The sequence below is a fragment of the Diadema setosum genome, chromosome 4, assembly GCF_964275005.1.
Source record: "Diadema setosum chromosome 4, eeDiaSeto1, whole genome shotgun sequence".
In the NCBI taxonomy this organism is placed as follows: domain Eukaryota; kingdom Metazoa; phylum Echinodermata; class Echinoidea; order Diadematoida; family Diadematidae; genus Diadema; species Diadema setosum.
This window is the reverse complement of record NC_092688.1, coordinates 26361901-26379503: the sequence shown is the minus strand read 5'-3', so window position 1 is coordinate 26379503 and position 17603 is coordinate 26361901. Positions and strand designations below refer to the sequence as shown.

General features: G+C 38.8%; 1 protein-coding gene across 1 annotated transcript; it reads left to right on the top strand.

Annotated features, from left to right (window-relative positions):
* Nucleotides 1–1269: 1269 nt before the first annotated feature.
* Nucleotides 1270–17089, top strand: LOC140227055 (uncharacterized). Its single transcript, XM_072307487.1, has 8 exons — nt 1270–1412; nt 3383–4054; nt 5088–5326; nt 9833–10678; nt 11654–11818; nt 13108–13256; nt 14389–14781; nt 16112–17089. Exons 2-8 carry the CDS (start codon nt 3388–3390, stop codon nt 16245–16247), a joined length of 2595 nt encoding a protein of 864 aa, XP_072163588.1. The 5' UTR covers nt 1270–1412; nt 3383–3387; the 3' UTR covers nt 16248–17089.
* Nucleotides 17090–17603: the final 514 nt, after the last annotated feature.

Below are 17603 nucleotides of genomic sequence, written 5' to 3'. Positions count from 1 at the left end.
TCGTGTTGTTCTTTGTCTCTGTTTGAGGTAATGTGGTATGGATATACTGCAATTTGGTTGTTTATTGCCTTGTAGAAGGTGGTAAGTCGAGCTTGCTTTCTTCTGTCTTCTGGGGTAGACAGATACTTTCCCTCATAGCCGTGACACTGACCTCTCTCTGGTAGTTCCCACATACAAAGCGAACAGCTCTTCTTTGAATTTTCTCCAGCAAGTCTATTTGGTTTTGCTTGTAGGGGTCCCATACTGTTGATGCATACTCGTACTAGGGTTATGCAGGCTAATTTCTTGATGTCGGTAGAACATTTCCCAAGGTTTCTCCACAAGAATCCAAGGGTTTTCCCAACTTTAGATGCTACAGCTTCAATGTGAGGTTTTCAGTTTAACTTCTCATGGAGTTCAATCCCAAGATAAGTTAGGGTTGGAACGGAGGCAATATCCTCATCCCCCATGGTATAGAAGTGTGAGTGATGGGCTGTTTCCCTCTGTGGATTCTCATTGAGTAGCATTTCTTCGCATTGAGTTTCATCTGGCCTATATGATATCATATATGTCTTCTTCCTTTTTTCAATAATGAACGAAAATTAGAGCCTATGGTAAAAGGATTTCATTCTGTCGAGGGACGAATTCTGTATGATTTCGATTTCCAACATTTGATTTTACTGGGCATGTGAAACAACAACATGCATCAATTATTTGCAGATTTGAAATGTAGGCCGTGAGGATCAATCTATGTGTTTTCAAATAATTTTCTATTATTTTTTTTTTCCCAGCATATCTGTTGTTGTTTGGGGACACGATAACGCATTATCCTGACAAAAACTCTGGGTAGAGTCATTTTTGTTTATCGCTGTTGGGTTTTGCGCAAATGTAACAGATTTTTGTGATGTATTCAAAATGATTTAAAAAGCGTTTTCTTTCACGACAAGAACGTTAGCGAGACTTTGTTATCTCCATCAACACCTATGATGCAAATTGATGGTTCAGTCTTAGATTATAACCTAGGATCCACAAAGGTACAAAACGGATGAAGCACAACCCTTGGCTTATTCCACTCAGGCCCTAAAAGGTTTTGATTCGTGTCGAATGTGCTGTTCACTGACACACTTTTATCTCTTCAAACACTGATCAGTGCTGCCAGCTGCAGTGGCTCAGCCATCCACAACTTTTTTCTCCTTTCCATGCTGGCCTCTTCTGTATGCTGCCCTCAACGTTTCGTGAGAGAAATACTCCTGTAGCAGAATTTTCAAAATATCTCGGTGGACAATGTATGTGCTGCCGAAAAATGGCCACAGCAAAATTTAGCAGATGGATTACCTTTGACTGACTTTAATATTGAATACAGTTCACTTCGACTGATGTGATCCCTGCATTGTGATAGACGAGTGGAGCAAGGAAAGTCCATGTTGCGTGGTGTAAGTTCAGTAAAGCTTCGGAATGCCAGGAATAGCAGTACAGTAGTCCCATATACTACTGTTTGTGTTATAATACAACGCTCGCTCGCCCTACTGACTGACCGCATTTTCTGAAAAAAAAGAATACCGTCCCAATTATTACACGGTCGTTAATTATGTTGATTCCATTTGAGGACGGACAGACTTTTGCTATAGTATAACAGTTATTAACACTAGTCACTACAGTATACGCATTTCCCATTAAAAAAAAAAATATATATATATAGAGTAACTGCGTCAGTAAGCGGCCGTGCAGCCGTTCGCGGCGGGTACAACATACACGGTAATATACAGCTAAACACAGCATTGCACTGTTACATGCACACTACACATATACTAACACACTAGCAATCAACAAAAACCAACCGATAAAATGGGCACGATCTCTGAAGAAAGTGAAATTTTCTCACCTAAATGACAACATATCGCATCCAAAATGAAATTTTCGGTACTTCTTAACATAACAGTTAAGAAACAATGGTCCAAGAAACTGGATTTTTTTTCGTTTTCTCGATGTTCATGGATTTTGAAAACATATCCTCACGTAAAATAGAATTTTCGCGAGCCGATGTGGGCCGCCATTTTTTTCAGAAAGTGGATGTTACCATCGAAAAAAATGAGAAAAACACGAGGAAGACATCAACAACACCGCCAGAAGTGCGATCTTGTTTGCGGCCAATGCATGTGCGCACGCTATTTTCACGTGCTTTCGCAATGGGAATTGGCGCTTACGCAATGTTCGCGAGACATGTGAAGGCGTTCAGCTAAAGATCGCGGAGCACGCGCGTATTGCATAGGGATTGTACATCGTGCCGCAAGCAGAAATACTACGTCGCATATCGCCATTATCGGCGAAAATTGTGCCGGGTTTTGCCCTGGTAAATCATGAAAACTGCGTTGGTCAATGGTAAATTTCTTTCATGAAAACAATTGCGTTAATGAATAATCTTGTCTGTGATATATGATATGGTTGAAAATAATTTGCCTGATTTGTTTACAAGTTGGAAAAACTCTTAACAATGCTTAAACTGCCGCAAACGGGATATTTTACTCTATATAGATCTATATAGTCTAGACTAGGCCTAGTCTATATATATAGTTCTAGATATTATAGGGCCTAGATATATGAGACACGTAGCACCTGCAGCTGAGTAAACTCGGGATTCGTCCTCAACGGGTTAAAAGTAAAAATCTAGAGTCTGGGCCTCATTATTTCATGTTATTATTATTATTATTATTATTATTATTATTAACGGGTTAAAAGTAAAAATCTAGAGTCTGGGCCTCATTATTTCATGTTATTATTATTATTATTATTATCATTATTATTATTATTATTATCATTTATTTATTTTATTTTAACATTTAGATATGTGTATGTGCAGCATGCAGGTACACTGCTCGGTCTTTAGATGTTGATCTACAATAATGTACTACCATGTAGATCAAGAATCTAGATCGTAAGAAACATTTCCCCAAAACCTTATTGTTGTTTTTTTGTTTTGTGGCATTCAGTCGTAATATTGAATATTTTTGCCAGGCTATGACTTTACATGGCTAATCTCTATAGTTTTCTATGATTTAATTATTTTAAAAAATGGTTGATAGAGCTGTTTTTATCTCCTTTTTTTTTAATACTTGTACCATGTTTACCTTTTCAAGAGTAGTCACACTAGACTTGAAGAGTAAATTTATGGTAATAATCAATCACGAGTACAAATTGTGTACCATTATGTAAAATATTGCATTTATATGTCCCATTCAGGCATTGTAATCATGGCACATATTTCATTCTTATGTTGCATCCACGCCTATTTTCTATACCTCTGTGAACATATAACATTGATCGTTTCTCCCCTTTTTCTGCTGACTGTTGTTATGCTTGTTGTAGTGGGGAGAATGTAACACTTGAGTATGTTTTTCTCTTTCAGGACTAATGATGGCGCACCAGAACCAACTCCTGTTCAACCTAAATGTTCCCTACAACCCTCTGAATGTGGTAACGGAGTTCCACAACCCCGGCCCTGTCATCATCGAGCGCCTCCCAGGTAGAGAGCAGAGGGAGAAGCAGGGTGCCGGGGGCCAGGAACCAGTGCAGTTCAGCGTCGTCTCCAAAGAGAAGTTGGCGTTTGCCATGCAGCTTGCCAGACGGGATATGAAGAACAAGATTCGCGAGCAGCAGCAGCAACAAGTTCAGAGAAAGGAAGGAGAGCAGAGAGACAAGCAAAAGGCATCCAACAAAGCGGGGAAGGATGTAAAAAAGAAGAGTATCGTGAGAAGCACCAAGAGAGGAGTGCAAAGTGCCAGCACCCCTTCGAAGAGGAACGCCAACATCAATGTCCAGAAGAAATCTGTGAGAACCCAGACACCCGATGGATATAGTCGCAGAAAACTGAATCCGAGAGGGTCTCCCGTGTTGGTGTTGACTTCCCAGCCACAGCCTAGCCCCGTCCTGAAAGAACAAGCTGAGAAGGTGGCTGTCCCACCAGCCAAATTGAAATCGGCCCCCGAGTCTGAAAGTTTGCATCAGAAACGTGAGATTGCCAGACTGAACAAGGAGCTCCAGACGTGTATGATGAGGATCAGCTCTCTCAGTAAACAAGGTGCAGTTGTGCATTGTTGTATTATCACCGTCACAACACAGAATTGGCTTAAGTTTGTAGCTTGGAAGTTTAACTTTAAAATTCAGGACATGTGTACTGTAGCACTTGCAAGGTGTTTTGTCACCTTGAAGAAAAAAGACCTCTGATTATTTTTTCCCTCAAATATTATGGCAATGAAACAGATAACATAAAGTCATGAAGTTTCATTTTTTATTTATTTATTCGTTTTGTTTTAGTAGGGTAGCTCTGTCACTGGCTGAAAATACTGTTTTCTTCAGAGTCCCTATGCATACAAAGCTCAGAGGAATATTTAGAAAATGATGATGAAAATGCCAGTGAGTTTTTTTCAGTAGAGCTCTTCAAACATCTTAGTTCTGACTTCGGCTGCACACTGTAGACAAAAAGTAGTGTATTCTGCATGCACTATTCTGTATTGCCCATATGAGACCTCTGTAAATAGATGACTAAAAGTTACATTTTCAATACTTATATGTACCATGGAGGAAAGTTGTAGAATTTTTTGTGGGCTTGCATATTACTACTTTCGTTAATTCTATATTCATGTAGGATGATATTGCTTTTGTAATTGTGCCTTTTACTCTAAATTGATGTATAACTAATACTTCTAATCGCTGCTTCGTTTCGATCCTGAAGTTTGCAAGTTTGTATACATGTCCCATTTTAGTCTGCCAACAGTGTGTCCACATATTTAAAACCATAGTCATGGTCATGTGCACAGCCCTGTCCCACTGGCCTTAGAGATTTATTTCTTGTATCTGTAAATAGGGAACTTTAGATCTGCAACACAAATGCTAAGATGACACAGCCTCTAGGGTTGGAAAATGGAAACAGCTGTCCTGCCCATGTGCAGAGCACCATTTTTTGGTGTAAGTATTGTTGTCTTAGCTTTTGCATCGCATATCTGAAACTAGAGGAACTGGAGAAAGTAATTGTTCTGCACATGCAAGGACATACATGTATGATGTGCTGAGAACTATGTGACACTTCAATTATGATATCATTCCCCCCTCAGTGGAGGCAACCACAGCAGCAGCCAGCTCCCCCGATCGCACTGCCACACTCCGGGCAGGCCTAGAAGCATTGTTTAGAGCAGAACACCCTCGTGATGAGGAGAACAGGTCAGAAGTTAAGAAAGGAGAGGGGAGTTCAGGGGTCAAGGAAAGGGCTGCTGCCAGGCAGAGTAACAAAGTTCGGCAGAGACGGCTGAGGCATTCTGAAGTCAGAGGGGTTATTCTCCCTGCCAGGTCAAAGGTGATATAAATCTTCTGAACTGTTTATATTCCTGTTTATGCTAAAAGAAATTGAAACCTGAGTATACATTTGGACTGAGTGAATGCAGCAATATTAGTAGAACACAGCAGCAAAATTTTAGGATATCAGAAAATATGTTGAACAGTTACAAATTTCTTAAAGTTTTGGTGCAGCTATCGTTGGATGACAAGATTACTACAGTCCATGACATCACATTCATTTATGTACTTGATTAACGATATAGGAAAAGAAAGAGAATTCCACATTTTTTGTTTTGTTTGTGTGTGTGTGTGTGTGACGAAAAGTACACAGGCCCTTAACTTGTTACTGACATATCTTGAGGGTGATAATATTCCCTGTGCTTCCTGAAAGAGGTAAGTCAAATGCTCTTTCATTACACTATAACTGTGAAAATATGTTGAGCTTTCGCGATACTGTGAAACGAGGAATTTTTGCGTGCACTTTAATTTCACGAATTTCGCGAGCGCCAAGATTTGCGAAATTAAAATGCACGCGAAAGTTCTTGTTTACACTATATGCATTGAACGCCAGTGGCACTTCGCGAAAATTTCATGCCACGAAAAAGGCTGTCAGCTCCAATTCGCGAAAATTTCATGTCGCGAATATATCATGTTTTACAGTATTTTCTGTATATCATTGTCCACACGTGACATCTCAAAGCATTTTAGTCTTCTCATTCAGTAATGGCTGCACCAAAACTAAAAGATTCATAATAACTTGAATGTGAACAAATTGTCCAATACTTTACCATCTCTTTAAGTAAATTGTCAGCTTTGCAAACACACATTTTTATTATGCCTCCGCCACGAAGTGGTGCCGGAGGCATTATGTTTTCGGGTTGTCCGTCCGTCCGTACGTACGTCCGTACGTCCGTCCGCTTTCGTTTACGCGATAACTTGAGTAATATTTACTGGAATTTTACCAAACTTGGTCCAAGTATGAAGTATGATGGGGCAATTATTTGATTAGATTTTGGGTGAAATCGGCTAAAGGTCAAAGGTCAAGGTCAAATCATGAAATTGTATCCGTTTACGCGATAACTCAAGACTGGATGGAGCAAATTTCACAAAATTTTGTTGGAGGATGATGTATGATGGGAGAATTACTTGATTAGTTTTTCAGTGAAATTGGACAGAGGTCAAAGGTCAAAGATCAAGGTCAAATCCTAAAATTTATCTGTTTACGTGATAACTCAAAACTGGATGAAGCAGCTTTCACCAAACTTGGTCCAAGGATGATGTATGATGGGACAATTAGTTGAGTAGATTTTAGTGACATTGGCAAGAGGTCAAAGGTCAAAAGGTCAAGGTCAAATGCTACAAATGTTGCAATTTCCCCCATATCTATGCAATGCCCAAAGGTATTTTCTTGAAACTTGGTGTGGACATGTACTACTGCGTAAAGATTCTCCAGAGAGAGTTTCATGTCATAAGGTCAAAGGTCAAAAGGTCAAAGGTTAGGTGAAAATGTTGCAATATCACTTTTCTTGCAAATGGTTCAATGTATCTTCGTGGAATTTGGTACATATGAATGTACTGTCTGGCAGGGATTATCTAGGGAATTTAGGGGTCATGGGTCAATAGTCAGGGGTCAAAGGTCAAGGTCAACTCCTCAAAATTTTACTATTTCCCTCATATACTAGTATATGCAATGCTTGTATTGGGCAATTCCACGCCAAAGTGGACATGACATCTAAAATTTCAAATTCATATTTCCCACGCAATTTTGGTATCAAATGAAAGCTTAAAGTTTGAATTTTATGGATTTGAGTAAAAATGTTTAGTTTTATAACATATTCGGGGTCAATTTTTCAATTGTTTAACTAACCTTATTAATTTTCAAAAAGGCATAAATTATAATACAAATGTAGCATGGCCTGTATTCAATATTTGAGAAATAAATGTTATGAATTGTTATATTTAGAACTTAGTAAATATGAAAGAAACAGTTCATTTAATATTTTTACGGTTTCCATGATTTGTTACGCTTCAGTGACTTCCTAAAGGTGACCTTGTATTTTGTCCTTCCGTTACCACAAAAAGAGGTCTTTTTAATATTTTATCAAAAATAGCAATATAAAAACCATAAAATTTTCAGTGCAAAGCAAGTTTAGGTAGGCCTATAACTTGGCACCCATCCATCCACGAAACCCCTCCTCTTTGAATAATTATAAATAAATTAAAAATGTCCTTCCGTTACCGAAGCTGGTAACGGAAGGACAAAGTTGTGGTAATGGAAGGACTTAGAGTCTGTTTTTAGCTATTTAATGTCCCTAAGATGAGGACACAATGTGTCAGAACCTACTCTAAGTACCCTTGACTAAATTCAAATAACAAATGAAGCCACACCTCTTTCCTGAATGCAGGTCGACCCAACATTGGCTCAATTTTGTAATTTTGTGCACAAACACTATAGGAAATAGTGCTCTTTCATAAAACTCATAAACATCTGATAATTTTTTTCTTTCAATCACTTTGATTACTTGACTTTTGCCTACATGTACACTACAGGTAACTATGGTTAAAAAGTGGTCTGTGACAATTTTCTTTGCAAAACAACAACAAAAGGAAAAAAACAAAGAAATACAAAAGAAATTCAAGAAACAATAAAAAATAAAAGAATTGAGATTGAATTGCATTTTTTTGTCACTACATTTGTTAAATACCTCAAAATGAAGATCCACACCAAAAAAATGTCCATAAATTGCTTGACATTAGTATTCTAGATGGGCTAAAATGAAATTTATTGAATAAATTTGCATACTGTGCGAGCTGAAATTTTCGCAGATATTTTCGCGAATTGCTACTTGGAGGACATTTTCACGTGTTGTTAATTTCGCAGTTGCGAGGGTCTAACTGAACTTATTTGCGCATTGTTATTTTCACGTGTTGTTATTTTTCGCGGTTCAAAGGTGATTCTCGAAATTCGCGAAAATAAAACCACCGCAAAAATTTCAGCTCGTACAGTAATCAATTTATATGATTAGGAATTAGCAGTATTTTGAACAATCTAACTATGGTCTCGTGTAGATTACTCTCCAGGGTGATGTGTGCAGATTTTAATCATGATTATGCAAACAGTGTAAGAGATCGGGGGGAGGGGGCCTGGGGTACGTGTAAGCCCCCAAGACACCCCCCACCCACTGTGAAATGGGTCCATAAGATTTGGCTATTTGGGGGATTAAAAAAATATCACATTGGACTACAAGGAATAACATTAAAGTTGGAAATAACATCCTTCACTCTATGCACACAAAGCTCTTTGTCCTTCCGTTACCATACATTAATGAAAACAATGTGTTGTAATTAAAAAACCAGTTGACATGTTTCAAAGTTGAATACATTAAGGTAAAGCTAAAACTATTTGGATCAAACTGTATACCTGCCACATATGAAAAAATTATTAACCTTAGAGAGGTTTAATAAAAACTAACCATAACCCATCTTCCCCATACACTTTACACAGACAAACTGCATGTCCTTCCGTTGCCGTCCTTCCGTTACCAAACACACATGGACATTATGTGGTCTAATTAAAAAATAAGTAAACATATTTGAAAGTCAAATATATTCCACTATAGCTAAAACTATGGCAATTAAACTGTACACCAATAAATTAAAATAGCTCCATAAACTTCACAGAGTTTTGATAAAAACTTGTTTGCCTAAAAACCCATGTCCATTTTGATGTCCTTCCGTTACCGACCTCATTAATATGCATATTTCATTACTCTTTTGCAGGTATGACAAAAATTTTGGTGGAAATTATAGTCTTTGGCTCTGGTAATACATCACTAAAGTTTAAAATGCTGTATCCATCAAACTTTTCTTAAAGTACTTTTTTAAACTGTGAAAATTCTGTCTGAATGTCCTTCCGTTACCGTGGAATTGCCCTATTATTAGTTTCAAAACTTAATACATGCATTACCTAATGGAGATTCTCCAGGAAATTTCCAGCCAGAAGGTCAAAGGTTAAGGGTCAAAGGCCAGGTTTCAATGCCCCCCCCAAAAAACAAAAACAAAAACAAAAACACACACACACAAAAAAATATCTATTTTGTACCATCATCACACTCTTTCTTCATACCTTGGAAATTACTCAATGCATAAACTCCCCCAAAATTCCCCAAATATGTGTACCTGCACTCTTAGAAAATTATAGCAAACCCAGTTCAAGACATTTCTGACAAACATGTCATTTCAATATTTGGCAATTATGTGAAACTGTCATGGATCACACATTGTGAAGACATTGTACTATGCGCCTATTGGGAGAATCATGCATTATGGCGGAGGCATCAGTCGCCATAGCGACATTTCTAGTTGCAAATGTTTTAATACACTTGAAAAGTGAGAATGCGAAGAACTGCTTTCTGCTTGCAGTTTCTGTCTTTTTTTTTTTTAAATGCATTAAAAAATTGATAAAAAGTCAGAATTCCTGTCTGACCAAATGGATGTATGGCCTTCTCTCCAATTTTTGTCGTAGCCTCACCATTTTGCCTCTACCTCAACTGGAGACAGGATGCACTTTACACGGCCAACTGAGTCCTCAAAGACCAAGGCGAGACCCACCCATGACGTCCTGAGAAAGTCGACCACGGCAGCTCCCGTTTGGTCTCCGCCTGGTTCACCGAGGAGCTACCACAGAGTCGGCAGACCGAGAAGGGAGAGACGCTCAGGGCATCTGGGTTCCAACGGGGAAGAGTCCGACGAGGAGCTGGTAACAGGAGATCATCAAGATAGGACTCCAACTAGAGTAGGGGAGAAGATATTCAAGAATCCTTCAGCAGAAAGAGAGAGAGGATTGGACAGCAGAAGGGAAACCCAATCCCTTCATTTTCAAAGAGGTGTCTCAAATTCCACAAAGTCTGCACTAAGAGATGTTACATTTGCAGGGGGCAGGATGCCGGTCAAGGGTCATGACATTAAGATTTCCCAGGAGGAAACCAAATTGCCGAGGTTTCCCCTCAGTGAAAGAAACGAGAGTGGATTGAATGATGGCCTCAATACTGGCATAGTGAAGGAGAGACTATCTTCTGAGAAGAGTGTCCGGAGAAAGGTTCAATTTGGACCTCCAGCTGGAGCTGACATTGGCAGGGAATTCATCAGTCATTCTGCATGGGTGGATGAAAGTGACCAGCCGGCCGTTCATGAAATGCCCAGGAGAAGGGAAGTGGGAAACCCATATAATCAGTTAGCTTCTGGCAGTGGTGATGTTGATCGCTATGGTGACCGCGTGACTGGACAAGATGGAGGACACAGGCTCAATCCTAATCGACAACCTCAGGAGGCAAAGCGCTCTAGGCCACCATCTATGAAAGAAGTAGATAAGGTAAACTTGACGACAGTTTTGTAGATACAGGCAACTCCCGTTAAATGACAAAGTCCTTGGCACCAGCACTTTTCTTTCGTTATATCAAAGTTTCATTATAGCCGAATAAATAGAGTACATTAAGGTACATAGATAATAACTTTGTGACTTGAATTTTTACTTTGTTGTTAAGAAATGTTGTTATATCCATGTTCGTTATCATGGGAGTGCACTGTATGTTCGCAGCGACTGTCGGTGCCAATAGTTACAGACAACTGTAGCAATGACATATTGGTAGATTCATTGATGCTACATCAAGATATGTGATTTTGCATCATTCATTTTATAGCTTTCCATTTCGTAGTGTACGCGATTCTAATTCAAAATCTGCAACTTGATAACATTCTTGTGATCTGTGTAAGAATCGTAGCTCAGGTTTCCACACCTTGAGTGATCACTTATGTCATTGGTTTGGAGCCATATTCCCTTTCTACCAGTGCAGCTTGAATTCTCCTTTGTTTTCTTGTTTCCATGAAATCTCTGTAAATGAGCACATCTTTCCTGCACCAGTGTATACTTTGGTATCAGATAATTCTAAAATGATGAACAGTGACAGAAATGTGCAATATTATTTGCTGTCGAAATTGATTCCTTTCATAAACAGAGTAAAATCTTTATAGATTATTTTAGTCACATAAGTGATAGAATTAAAGTGCACAGGTATTTTCTCTTTCCATCAGCAACATGTCCAAACTTATCTTGTACACCTGCAAATTTCTTTTTATTTTTTTTTTCTATGTTGCATATCAACTCTTCAAATTGTTGTCATCTTTTATTCTCTACACATTTCATACCCTATTGGCAGTGAGGCCACAATGTCTTATTTGATTCCTTTTGTGTTTGTTTGTTTTTGTTTTGTTTTTTCCATGAGAAAAGATTTAAACTGTGTAATATATTCAATATGATATTTGAGTGATGCAATTTTCTCTTGTTCAGGGCTATAGGGAGCAAATCACAGACCTGTTGGTGGATGAAATCTTGGAAGATGAAGCCAAGGAGCTTGGTAGACTGGATGAGGATACCATGGCAACCAGAGAGGCCCACCGCATACAAGAAGCTCCAACGTTTGAAAATATCCTACAGGAACTAGAGCTAATAGAGGCAGGTTTCATCCTTGTTTGCATTGTTTTCCCTCCCAACCAAACCAGACTGAAGTATCCTTCCATCCATTTCTGTGGTTTTGTTTCAGCCAGATAGATTTAAATCATTAATTCAAAACACAAATGGATATAATGCCTCAGCCATGTTATCATCCTGAAGGTATTCGGTTCCCTTTTTGTCCTTCCAGGTGTCTGTCTTGTATTTGTGTCATTACTTTGTGTCATCAAGGCAACAGTAGAATTTCTTTAATTTGCTTAAATTCACTTAGCTTCATTTTGTTACATATTTGATTTTGTAGTCAAATTTTATACCTTTAATATTATCAAAAAAAAACATAAGTTGATTATTTTTTGGACAGAAAATGAAGAGGGAGTCACAATCAAATGCAAAAGCATCATTAATTAATCTAATCCAAGAACCAACAAATTAAATCCAATCAACTATTTTGCAATTACAAGAGATGGCGAGAAGGTGCGAGAGCTGTTGTAAGAGTTGTGGGGTAATTCTGCCCCTCCCCCCACTGGGGATAGAGCTGGATAAAAACTAGTATAATGATGATGATGAAGCTATGGAAGGTAATTCATCTTGAAGCTTGTAGGAGGAGAGCACCGAACCCCTGGGATAATGTTTGATCTGTGCAGTCAATAGAAAGTTATTTTCATTTCTTGTTTATATCTTCAAGATGTTGGTGTTCCATATAGGTCTGTAGTTTATGACAATCTGCATACTTCTCATTCTAGATAAGTGTATAAGAAACTTACCTAAAAATGTGAGCATTCACATTGTTGTCGTGACGAAACTGCAAATGTCAAAGCTGAGAAAAGTGCCAAGAATGATGATTTGTTGAAAAATTCAAAGTTGGATATTTTGAGCACTTCCTTGTGATGTTCAAGTCTAGAATTCAATGATTTTAAAGTTCAAAATGTATCGCTTTTAATGAGGCATGATACCATGCTGATTGTAATTTATCTTTCGTGCTTAAATACTGACTCCCCTGCACACCCGACTGTAGATAAACTTCAAAGCAACTTCTCTTTAAAACTTTTTTTGTCTCATCTGCTTTCTTTCTCTTTTAGTGGAAATGTTTTGGGAAGGAAAGTGGGATGAGTTATTTCTCTTTGGAAAGCTTAAAGTGTGAAGAATTCCAAAATACCACAATCAAAAGGTCTGTGTTGATAACTTTATCTGGCTTGAAAAAGTTGACAGGTCACAAATGTGTTCTTGTTCGTGTATCAGAGCTGCGCATATGCTTGGATTTAACTATGTGTGTCTTTATGCTTCTTTTACAGGTGGAGGAGGAACAGATTCGAAGGAGGTGGAGAAATGTGAAGTATGATGACCCTCTTGGCACTGGATCACAAGAAGGTCAAAGGTCAGAAGGGGGTGGAAATGTTGAATGGATGCAGGGAACACCGCTGGATGCGAATCAAATGGAACGGTAAGGCCACATATTTTGTCTCTGTGTGTTCTTTATAATATGAGTGACCTTTAACCAGGGCTCGACACTAACGATGGCCCGGTGGCCCGGGGCCACCAAAAATGAAAGTCGGGCCACCAAATTTTAAAAAAGGGCAAATTTGGTGGCCCGCCTCGGGCCACCAAAATCTTTTTAAAAGGATGTCAATAAATTCGTAACTTTTTGCACCGGAAATGCATAAATGCATGCAGTGAGTTAATGTTTTTTACTGTTTTTTTTTTTTTTTTCGGGCCACCAAATTTTTCTCTCGGGCCACCAAAAATTTGAAATTGATGATTTTGGTGACCAAAAAGTAAAGTTAGTGTGGAGCCCTGCTTTAACCCTTCATATTCCCATGTTGTAAAGATTCCAAAAGATCTTAATCCTAGCTGCTTCATTAACAGTTAGTTGATCTCCCCCAAACCTGACTTCCGTTCAGATTTTGCTAACCTATTCAGATGTAACACTGCCACAGTCCTTCACAAATGCCATGATGACACAGTGGAGGTTTAGGGGATTATTGTACACAATTCTTGTCACCGATGTGTAGTCTCAGTACATCTGTGCTGATTTGCCAATCAAGCAAGCCAGCAGATGTGTAGATTGGCAAATGAATCACAGTAAGATGAAATAGTGTTAGCTGTAGAGTTCAGTAAATTTAGGTTTGAATTTGGAATAAATTTAAGACGAAGTCATTTTCTAATGACATTACTTCTCACTTAAATGTGTAGTGTCTCATCTGATCAGTCAGTTTGTTTCAGGAGGATGGTTTAGTGCAGTCAGTGTACAGTTCTCCAAAATACAGTATTAACTTGAAAATACGGTAGCAATATGTAGATTTTACAGTAAAACCGGAAATGTTAGCATGCATTTTAATTTCACAAATTTGGTGAGAGCCAAGATTCGTGAAATTAGAATGCACATGAAAGTTCTCATGTACACTATATGCATTGAATGCTAGTGGCAATTTGTGAAAATTCCACGCAGCAAAAAAGGCTGTTGGGTCCTATTTGTGAAAATTTCATGCTGTAATAAAATATCTTGCTGTACAGTATTTGTTTTAGATGATATATGATATAGGATCAATCATGCTTGTTTGGACGTATGTTCACAGAATCCCTGAAGTCCCCACACAGCATACAGCAATGGTATTCAGCAAACCAGTACCCACAACAAGCCAGGAGACGACTTCATCTCATTGGCAGAAAGTGCAGAGGATGGAGGATGACCACGCCAGACACGTGGAGGAGGAAGATGCCTTGATCATCCCACCCATCACCATGACAACGTCACAAGAGCAAAGACCGCCCGCATCTCCCAAGGCCGTGTGGGAGAGCAAATCATCCACTGCATCACGTGGGAGCGGTGGAAGAGGGCATGTCCCCCTGTTTGTGCCCAATGACATGATGAAACGGGTGGAGCAGGGACGGGATGCATTCACAACCCATCTCAAGAGAACTTCGCACCTCTCCTATGGAACCTTTAATCCATGGAAACTGATCGAGGAGTAAGTAAGGTGTAATCTCATTTCAAGGAATAGTACCAAAGCTAAGAAGTTTTGAGTATTTTGGTTGGAAGGAAAGCCAATTTCCCCATCCAAATAATCCAGATCAAGATAGTCTTTCTCTGCTTAAACACTTTGCAAACCTTTTTTTTTTCCTCTCTTTTTTGCTATCTTCTTCAAATGATGTGTAAACCATATTCAAACATGTCACAGAGTTTGCTGTTAAAGAATAATGTTATATTGAAATCAATCTCTTTCTTGCACTGTGTGGGGTATTTGCAAGTATGTTTGTGAAAAGGAGTCATGTGTCTCCCATGCATACTGTTAGCAGATTATGTAATACCAGAGCTGCCAAGTCTTCCTGATTCTACAGAAGCTTTTGTGAAAACTCATATATCTCTTCATGTCCAGATAACAGAATATAATAATCTTCTTGCTTATGGACTCATATTTGCCAACTGAAACCTATGTAATACACAAATATCTCCCAAGTTGCTCTTTGGAATCTCCCTAATTTTGATGGATGAATGTTAAACAACAACACTGATAGCTGGGGTGTTTATGGACAAACAATTTAACCCTTTGGCCCGAATTCACAAAGGTGGTACAAATGAAACCATGGTTTAAACCATGGACAAAAACCATGGAGCGCCAAGTGTCGCATGGAATATTTCGTTACGAAATCAGTCATTTCGTCGATGAAATGATTTTTTTTTTGTAACGAAATGACAACATTTTGTAACTAAATGGACATTTCGTCTATGAAATGATAATTTCGTTAACGAAACGGTCATTTTGTCGACAAAATGACCAATTTTCGTAACGAAATATTCCATGCGACACTTGGCGCTCCGTGGTTTTTGTCCATGGTTTAAACCATGGTTTCATTTGTACCGCCTCCGTGAATTCGGGCCTTTGAGTGCAGATTGGTGCTGCAAACACCAAGCATTGTGCACACTTTTCAAAGTTCCTTCGGAATAACGAAGTGTAACCGATTTTTAAAACCTTCAACTTCACCCACTTCTCTCTCCTTTCTATTATTTTCATCTTTCTCCTCCCAATGGTGTCCAAACATTTAACCCGATTTTCACTCTTTTCCTTATAACTCTTTCTGTCCCCTTTTCTCCTGTATCCACTGGTGCAAAAGGTGCAAAAGGTTAAGCTACATGCATTTACTTCAGTGAGTGGAAGTTGGCAAGGAAGTAAACCTCTTGTTGCCAAAGGGTGAAATTTACTGCACCAATTTTCATAGAGATCTTTCAATAATGTAACTTCCTGTAAGAGAAAGAACACCCAGAGAATCAATATCAACTCCTGTCCACTCTCCCACCAGACTCTCGGATGAAATAGTGGACGACATCATCGCTGGAGTCACCGAGGAAGTCGGCGATGTTGTTGGGCACTACGTGGACAACCTCTATGCTGCCGAGTTTGACATCAGTGCGGAGAAGACAACGGCGTCACAATGAATCCCTCGACTGTATGCATGATTGCACTCGAACTGTGTCTTCCTACACTTGTGTTACAGAGAAAACAAGATGGTCCCATTGAATCTCTCATTTCTATGCATGACTACTCTTCTATGTCTTCTTATACTCATTGCACAAGTCTGTTGTGCAGAGGAGTGTCAATTGTTGAACTTGTCAGGGTGCTGAAGCCTAATATACAATGACCTTTGACCCAGCAGGCCAGCAATACTTCTCACGGTGTGGAGATGGGTCACTTTACTGTCCCAGGATGTAATGAACCTAAATTACAAGGGAGAACAGCATAAACTCAAGGAATAATAGACAGTGTCTTGTGGGCAAAGATGCCCATAAGCACATGGAAGCGCATGAATAAGTAGCAGCTTTTGTTATACTGAACAGGTTTATTGCTTGGTGATGACTGAGAAAATGAACCGTCAAATTGAAAATGCTGCATCTTTCTGTATTGTATTGCTTGTTTTGGGGTTAGCTCCTGTATCAGAAAACAAAGCAAAACCTTATGTGGTAGTCGTGTGAGTGAATTGGACTTTCAGACAAATTTACCTCGAACTTTACCTGGAATGGATGTGCTTTGTTTCAAGTGGCACAAACTCACTTTATAGAAAATAGATGTCAGAGGATATAGAGCGGATGTTGAGGATATAAAGGGAATATACTCTCGTAATCTCTGAATTGAGTTAATGGAAACTAAAACCAAGGGCAGATTACACATTCCAAATGTGTCGTATGTATAAAGTTTTGGAAAATTTCAACACCTTGTATATTTTCTTACACATTGCTGTGTATTTATTTTTGAAATAAACACTTAAATCCCTGTTTTCAGATGTATTGTTGTATTTGAATGAAGTGTCTTTTTTTTTTTTGGGGGGGGGGGGGAATCAAAGCTGTATACAGTTGAACCTCTATTATCCGGCCTCCCTTTATCCGGATCTCTCTATTATCCGGACGCAATCTCGCCGTGATTTTTTTTAATAATCACGGGAAGAAAGGGGGATTCCCAACTCCTTGAGAACTCCTACCCAAACACACATGAATTACATATTACTTCCAATATGATTAACATACATTGCATCAAATTTCCTTCCAAATTGCTTACCTTCAGACATTCAACATCCCGAAGCATCCCCAAATGTAACAATGAAAAGGTCGCAGTATACACATTACTACATGTGGTACTACAATGGGCTACATCAGTACATGTGTATGTATATGTACATGTATAAAGCATTGAGTCTCCCGTATCCGGCCAAATCCCTTATCCGGACGAGCCCCGGTCCCGACTTGTCCGGATACGAGAGGTTCAACTGTATGTTACATGACTTGAATTTTGAATTTATT

Coding starts and splice junctions, on each gene's coding strand:
- LOC140227055 (XM_072307487.1), top strand. CDS start 3,388: ATGATGGCGCACCAGAACCAACTCCTGTTCAACCTAAATGTTCCCTAC. Junction 4,055..5,087: donor CAGCTCTCTCAGTAAACAAG/GTGCAGTTGTGC, acceptor TTCCCCCCTCAG/TGGAGGCAACCACAGCAGCA. Junction 10,679..11,653: donor CTATGAAAGAAGTAGATAAG/GTAAACTTGACG, acceptor TCTCTTGTTCAG/GGCTATAGGGAGCAAATCAC.